The 7,898-nt window shown below is 45.3% G+C and overlaps 1 protein-coding gene across 1 annotated transcript in view; it reads right to left on the reverse strand.

Annotated features, from left to right (window-relative positions):
• Nucleotides 1-1,735: 1,735 nt before the first annotated feature.
• Klhl8 (kelch like family member 8) overlaps nucleotides 1,736-7,898 on the reverse strand; it is a 21,236-nt gene continuing 15,073 nt past the window's right edge. The window contains exons 4-7 of the mRNA XM_005359624.3: nucleotides 6,607-6,775; nucleotides 6,245-6,404; nucleotides 3,880-4,081; nucleotides 1,736-3,284 (exon numbers count right to left, since the gene is read on the reverse strand). Of these exons, the coding sequence (XP_005359681.1) occupies nucleotides 3,161-3,284; nucleotides 3,880-4,081; nucleotides 6,245-6,404; nucleotides 6,607-6,775 (655 nt within the window). The 3' untranslated portion in view covers nucleotides 1,736-3,160. The remainder of the gene's footprint in view (nucleotides 3,285-3,879; nucleotides 4,082-6,244; nucleotides 6,405-6,606; nucleotides 6,776-7,898) is intronic.

Here is a 7,898-nt window from a genome sequence, read left to right on the forward strand (position 1 = left end):
GGGAGTCTGAGACCAGCCTGGTTTACAGAGTGAGTTCCAGGACAGTCATAGAGAAGCCTGTCTTGAAAAACTGTATTTTCCACTCATAATTTCAGTTGTTTACAGCACATCCTGGTGTGAACGTGAGGAGCCCTGGGAGGCCCCTCTGGATGCTTCACATCTCGTTCTGTGCACTCACCATCTGAGCACACTGTTCCTCTGCCCGCAGTCACACCTCAAAGCATGTCTTTGTTTAACCTGTAAAGAGACCACTTACTCCCCTATTTATTCCCTTCTGCTGTTGTCAGGCCCGCCAACATTCACAGGTACAAGGGCACAGGCTTAGCATGTTAGCTGACTGACCACTGTCTAGTAAAAATCAGAAATGGAGTACACCCAACAGAAAACAGAAAATTATTTTAAATAATCAAATGAGATATTAAGATCCTTAGCTTGGACAATAAAAACAACAGGCATGGCAGTAACCACAGGTGTCCAGACATCTATGAGACGAGAAGCTGACAGCAGCCACGTTCCAGGTCATCCTCGCTCAGCTGGATGCAGCTGGTCTGCCAAGTGTCGGGGTTAAGTGCTTGCAGGGTTGGCTGAAGTACAGCCAGCTACACCAGAGCACACTGACCCAGCAGAACCAGCTCCGAGGCTTACATCACACACGTTTACACTAGCAAGCTGGCATGCGCTGCTTAACCCCACTCCCTGAGAATCTGGCTCTGGAACTCGGGCTGCCATTCCCTCATACTCAGAGCCCTCCAAGACCCCTTGTTCAGGGACAGGCTGCCCCCGGGAAAGGGAGGACAGCGGAACAGGCCGTGAGTGCAGATGCTGTGCTGTCCAGAATGGGGAGTAACTGGAAGAGTAGAGAAGACTGTGGTCTTGAAAACAGAGGTCTCGGCACCTCATGCCAGACTTCGTCCTGATGCACGAGCCTCAGCTACTGCTTACCCGAGATCTAAAATGCCTGTGGTGGGAACAACCGAGGAGAAGACCTGGGACCTACCTTATGGCTGTCCGGGGTTTCTGCTGGGTGGTGAGAGTCTGCTGTGATGTTCTCCTGTCTTTCTGCACTTGCTGTACATTTAAACTCCCTCATCTGAAACAGAACTCACAGCTATCATGGATCATTCTCCATACAAAAAAAAAAAATCTGACACCAGAAAAAAATAGCCCAATATGGGGACTTTAAAATTTGTTGGCTAAAGAGAGCCTTCATCCAGTAACTGATGGAAACAGATGCAGAGATCTACAGCCAAGCACTGGGCCAAGAGCCGGGAGTCCTGGGTCAAGGGAACCCGCAGAGATAGTCCAGAGTTTGTGAGTTCCTACAAGCCCAGGTCGGCTAACAGTTGGGGAGCCTACATAAGACTGACCTCGGCCTCCTGCATGTGGGCCACGGTTTTTGTAGCTTTGTCTGTTTGTGGGGCTCCTAGCAATGGGATCAGGACCTGTCCCCAGTGCTTGAGCTGGTTTTTGGGAACCCATTCCCCATGTTGAGATGCCTCACCCAGCCTTGATGCAGGGGGAGGAGCTTGAACAGAGACAGAGGAGGAGTGGATGGTGGGGAGGGGGATAGGAAGGAGAGGACAGAGGGGAAACTGGCTGGTATGTAAAATAAATGAGAAAATTTAATAAAAATATTTTCTGTTGAAAGATGATGCTGATTTGAGTACTTGGGCTGTTTTTTTTTTTTTTTTTGTGTGTGTGTGTGTGTGTGTGTGTGTGTGTGTGTGTGTGTGTGTGTGTGATCTGTCTGGGAGGCTCTGGGCCAGAGGTCAGATGGCTGGAATCCACGTGAATGCCAGGTAGGTGAAGTGAGCTGCACTCTGGAAATAGGGAAGGGGATGCCCTGGACAAGCTAGATGGATAAATGAACTCTGAGTTCAACTGAGAGAGTCTACCCCAGTGAGTAAGATGACGGCAATCTAGAAAGTCTTAGTCTTTGATGTTAATCCTGTACCCACACATGAATGTGAACACACGTGCACAGTGTACCACACATACATACATAAAAACAATATACACATACAAACAATAAAGGGCTGTTATATCACAGTGGGATTATCAATATGCTGGGCTTCAGATTAGTTGCAGAAATATTCAGTTAGGTTCCAATAAATACACTGCAGGACATTAAATAATGAAAAGGAACTGGTAGTTTTCATTTTCTCTGTTTTTATCAACAATATATTTTATTGATTAATGACAAACTTGAACTAGTCATCAAACTATACTGCATAAAGGGCTTTTGAAAAATGCATTCATTTCCTGATAATAAATAAATTCAGTTTTGTACATTATCAAAACCAAGACAGTGACAAATAACAAAATAAGAAAATGGATCCTGGGTCCCAAATCCAATGACTAAACCAAGGAACAAAGCTAAAGGAACCTTGGTTTTCCTTCCTAGGGTCACATGCTGCAAACAGTTCATCTCCACATCTCTGCCCTGGGCAATGGACTGAGCCAATCCAGAGCTGTCACTAAGTAAGACATTCCCAGTTGCACATTTTGCATGAGATGGGAAAAATAAACACAATAGCCCTAACCATGAGCAGTGCTCTTGGTGGGTGAGGAGCCAGCATGGGCGCCTGTAGTTCTAAAACTCCAAACAGAAACAAAAGGCTTCTTACAGACACTAGGACGGTTTCAAGAGTGCCTCAGAAACACACATTTCCCTACTTTGTAAATACCCAAGAACTGAACATCACCACCTACAGACAAAAAGCAAAACATAAATTCATCAGCACCATGTAGAATGACCCTCAAGGGAGCAGGCCTCAAGTCCTCATGTTTGTGAGCAGACTTAATTCTCCCCTGCGAAAAATCTACTGCTTGCAGTTAGTATCTTCAGGAGAAAGAACAGATACAACTCAATAAATTACATTTTATTCATCAAAATAAAGAGCTATTTTAAGGTTTGGCACTACATGAAACACTTCTCAGAACAAGTACGGGTTCGGAGATAGACTGCTTCCTGCCTCCTTTGCTATTTGCTAGAGCAGGAAATACCACACTTAACCTCGTAGGGCCACAAGGTGAGAGTACTCACAACAGCTGGTATTCAACAGGAGAGTAGCTGCAGTCACAAAGGGGCCACAGAAAATGCTGGCTGTCGTCCCATTCATCCGCTGTGATTGCATTGCTGCTGCTGCTGGGACCTAAGTCACATACAGTCAACCACATTAGTGGACCCATGGCCGACGTCTCGGATCTGGCTAGTTAAGCAGTCACACACGGCTACACCGGCACCAGCTCTGCAGTGAGACACAGGTCCAACCAGCTCCCACCTGGAAAGACAAGACGGGACTGACACCAAGAGCACAGGGGTCCCAACTGGGGGACTGTGTTAAAGGACAGCAAGTTTCCAGAGGGAAAGGTATTTCCAAATGTTATATTAGTAACAAGCATTCCTCCACCATCTCAGGCCTGCTTCCCACAGCTTCCGTTATCTACAATACACCACAGTAAATGGAAAATTTTGGAAATCAGCAATGCTATACGCTTTAAATGCTGAGCTGTTCTGCCTTGCCTAGAATAGCCCCTGATTGGTGTGTCATTTCTATAGATGCTATCTGCTCATTGGTCACTGAGGAGCTGGACCAACCATCAAGGTAGTAAGTTCTTTTGGCAAGTTTATCTCAGCACACTGCTGAACATGCTCCATTTGGTGAGCAACTGTCAGCCTTTAACCAAGCCTAATTTATGCACTGATTTATCTTAGGCATGTATGGACAGGGGAAGCAGAGCTATACTTGTAGAGTTTGAGTCTACCTGTGTCTCAGGCACCCACCGAGGGAGGGTGGCCCCAGAGGATAATCAAAGAGCTGAGCCTTAATACCGTGGAGTGATCAGACTCCACTAAAGAGATGGTACGTTACTTACTTATTCAGCACGGGATCGAAGGCTTCCACTGTGTTGAGGTACGCATTGCCATTGTGGCCGCCAACGGCGAAGATTTTGCCCATCACCGTGGCGATCCCTACTCCACCTCTGGGAGTTGTAAGTGCTGCCACGTAATCCCACTTGTTGCTTCGAGGGTCGTACCGCTCAACTGAACTCAAGGGCGAGTTATCATCAAAACCACCTACGAGAGAAACATTTAAAAACAGAATTGCAGTTCATAATAACTTACAACTAAATCTCAACTCAACATCTCACAGAACTCAAGCTTTTCCTGGGCCTGGTGGTACATGCCTTTAATCCCAGCACTTGAGAGGCAGAGGCAGGCTCTGCAGATCCCTGAGTTTGAGGCCAGCCTGGTCTACATAGCAAGTTCCAGGACAGCCAAGGCCTTGTCTCAAAACAAAACAAAACCAACCCTCAAGCTATTTTTTAAATTTTCTTTTTAATATTTTTGGGTTTTTTGTTTGTTTGTTTTGTTTTCTGAGACAGGGTTTCTCAGTGTAACAGTCCTGGCTGTCCTGGAACCTGCTCTGTTAACCAGGCTGATCTCAAACTCAAGAGATCTGCGTACCTCTTCCTCCTTTGTGCTGGGATTAAAGGCGTGCACCACCCCAGCCCAGCTGAATAAATCTCTTCTGATGGGTTAATTTTATTATATCAATTGAAATGAAATAAATCCACTAATTTTACGTGTATAACCAGATGGATTTTTGGCATTCCAGGAAGTCTCATCAGAACTGTAACTCATTTCCTTGTAATCAAACCTCACTACTGCTCATGTCCATGTGGAAGACCAGGGCTTTGGAGTGACATTTTCTATAGCCGTCTTTTTCACTGGCTCCATGTAATCTCCCTAGGTAATAGGAAAGAATCAGCGCTCGGGACTTAGCTCAACAGTAAAGTCCTTGCCTAGCACACAAGGAGCTGGGTTCACTCCCTACAGGGAAGGAAGCATCAAGGCCAAGGCAGAGAGGACGCAGGTGCAGTCAGGCTGTTACTCCTGCCTGCACCTCACACTGCTGTTATTCAGATGGCTGAACCCATTTCAGGTCAGATCTGAGGTCCATGAGGTTGTTTTCTGTAGTTCTCAGTGCTCAGAGTTGAAGCCAGCGCCTCCTGCATCTAGTTGAGAACTTTGCCACTGTGCTGTCCCAGATCCCAAGAGGGTTGCTTTAATGTTCAATCTAAGTTTGAACATCTGTTCAAAGACAAGTCACTCCTGTGGCCATGTGACACATGGTGGTGACCTGTCTATGGTTTGTCTGGATGTGTGAAAGGCTGCAACCATACGCTGTAAGAACTTCAGTCTCTACACACTCAAACTCAACCTCTTCTCTATCGCTTGTACAGGCACGTGGCTGTCTCTGCAAAGGAGGCTGAGGTCAACTGTGTCGTTGTCCTTGCTTCTCCAGCTTTGACTTGCAAATGTTAAACTAAAAACAACAACCCACTCTTCTCCTAAGAACTATAAATGGCATAACCCTAACAGCACACTTCGGTGTACAGCAGGATGTAACGTGCTAGCCGGCCTTTCTGAGCAGAGCTCCTTTTTTGTAAGGAGGGTTACTAACTACAAAAGTGTCTGTGCTGAGCACAGCTGCAGATGTGCACTGTCTCTGACTCCCAGGACAGTTCTGACGGGGCATTCCCAGCCTGCTCACAGTCATGAAAGGCCCCTTGGAGGCAGCACTGCAGTCCGTCTTTAGGAGCAAAATGATGCAGACTCTGCCTCCTCTTCATCCAGGGCAGACTGTTCCCCACATGTAAGAATCTGAGAAAGCAGGGCTCTACACGTCCTTCTAGGTCAGCACTTCAAACGGTCAAAAAGCAACAGAAAGACACACAGGCTTCACATGGAAAAGCCATTGAGGTTCTGGAAACTGTGCTTTTGCTTTGAAATGAAGAGGAAGGAAAGCAGGTCTCCAGGCTTTGGAGGACTGGTTTTAGCAAAGCACATTCTGTTTCTATGTTTGCAGATATATATTTCATCAAATACAACCCCTACTTTAGATCTAAGTTTTGCTGTTTGCATTTTTGTTTGTTTGTTTGAGACAGGGTCTTGCTATGCAGCCCTGGCTGTCCTGGAGCTCCCTGTGTAGAGCAGGCTGATCTCAAACTCACAGAGACCCACCTGAATGCTGGGATTACAAGTGTGCTCTACCACACCTGGCAGAAGTTTTAAGTATGAAGATTTAAATCAAGAAGCACTAATGTCAACTTTAAGAATTCAAAAGCACATCTCTGGGCTGGTTCTTAAAGATGAAATCTGATGGTTTGTTACTGTGTTATTTTATGGCTCTCGTCATCATATGCCATGATATATTAGAGAGTGACATGTACTTACCAACAACATATAAACAACCGTGGAGTTCACTAACACCATTGCCGGCTCTCCGCTGGCCCATCTCTTTGACTTCTATCCACTTATCCAGGTGAGGGTGGTACCTTTCCACACTGGACAAGGAGGCCACTCCATCATTGCCGCCCACTGCATAAACATGGTTCTAGAGGAAGGAAACAGGCACTGGATAAATGAATTTACCCACAGTCCTAACAGGCAAGCAGAATGTAGGAAGCCACCGCTTCATGAACAATCTGGTACAGAGTCAGCCCTGTAGCTGCTGGCGTGAACTAGACCACGTCGCCCATGGGTGTGGCCATGGATGTGGCTGGTATGTCCCCATGGGAAGTGGCTGTGTAACTTACTACTAAAGCCACAGAGCCAACGCCTCCACGGGGAGTGTTCATTGGTGCCACTGCGCTCCACTGGTCAGATTCAATGTCATATCTCTCCACATCACTGAAGCAAGTATTGTCATCTAACCCTCCGATTGCATATATCGGGCCCCCCAAGGAGGCCAAAGCAATTCCTCGCCTGCAAAAAAAAAAAAAAACAAAAACAGTAAAGCCTGTTTCAGGAAAAAAGAAGACATTTTTATCTATGCAAACCACTTCTGAGGATGCTCATCAAACTGTGTGGTTTTCTTCCAGTGTTTTAAAATGTATTGTTTCTTGAGTAGGTGCTGGGTCCTTTGGCCTGTATGGTGCATGGCCTGCACAGACTACGGGAAACTTGGGTCAAGCTCTGGTTCTTTTTTCTTTATTTTTTTTCTGGGGGTTGAGTCCAGGACCTTTCATCTATCAGAAATGCATTTTACCTCTGAGCTACATTCCAACCCTAAATCAGAACTAATGATGCAAAACCCAACAAAACAGAATAAAGAAATCCAAAGTGTTCAGTTACCAAACAGACAGTTACATAATTGAGGAGCTAATTGGCCTGATAAGAGAACAGTCTTCTATGGATTCAAAAAGCAAACCAGTTCTGAACCAATAGGTTTGTTTAGTTGCAGGGTTTCACTAAAACACCACACAAAAAGAACATTCATGTTTCTATCACATGCTGTGTAGACACTGCTTTATTTCTGAAAAGAATTTATTAATTTTTTTGAAAGGATGACTCAGCCCTTACTGAAAGTTAACTCACTGTTATAAGGACAATAAAAAAGGACAAATTATAGCCACCAAAAGTTGAGCTGTTCTAAACTGCTGCAGTAGACATAGAGGCCTTGAGGATAAACGGTCCCTGGAAACATTAGAGCCAGTGGGTACACTCAACTACTGTCACACAGCACGGTACCAGGTGTATTCCTAATCTGACTATCTCTTCTTAATGTAGCCTAGGCTATTATCCCTCTGTTTACATCATTCAACTCTTTGTGCATCCCTGCATACACCTCATTTTCAAATTATAAACAAAAATTTCTGTATAAATAGATTACATGAATTGCAAAAGATGCACCTGAACCAAATATTTAAAGCATAAAACCGCACAGCCATCATCCTACAGAGAGCACAACATAGGAGCACTGTGATTATAATCTCCCCGAGAGCTCTTCACTCTTTGAATGCAGACGACTGTAAACTCTCTCCTCTATGTAGACTGTACTGTGAACACGCTATCTCTCTCCTCTATGTAGACTGTACTGTGAACACGC

The sequence above is a fragment of the Microtus ochrogaster genome, linkage group LG1, assembly GCF_000317375.1.
Source record: "Microtus ochrogaster isolate Prairie Vole_2 linkage group LG1, MicOch1.0, whole genome shotgun sequence".
NCBI classification, from domain to species: Eukaryota; Metazoa; Chordata; class Mammalia; order Rodentia; family Cricetidae; genus Microtus; species Microtus ochrogaster.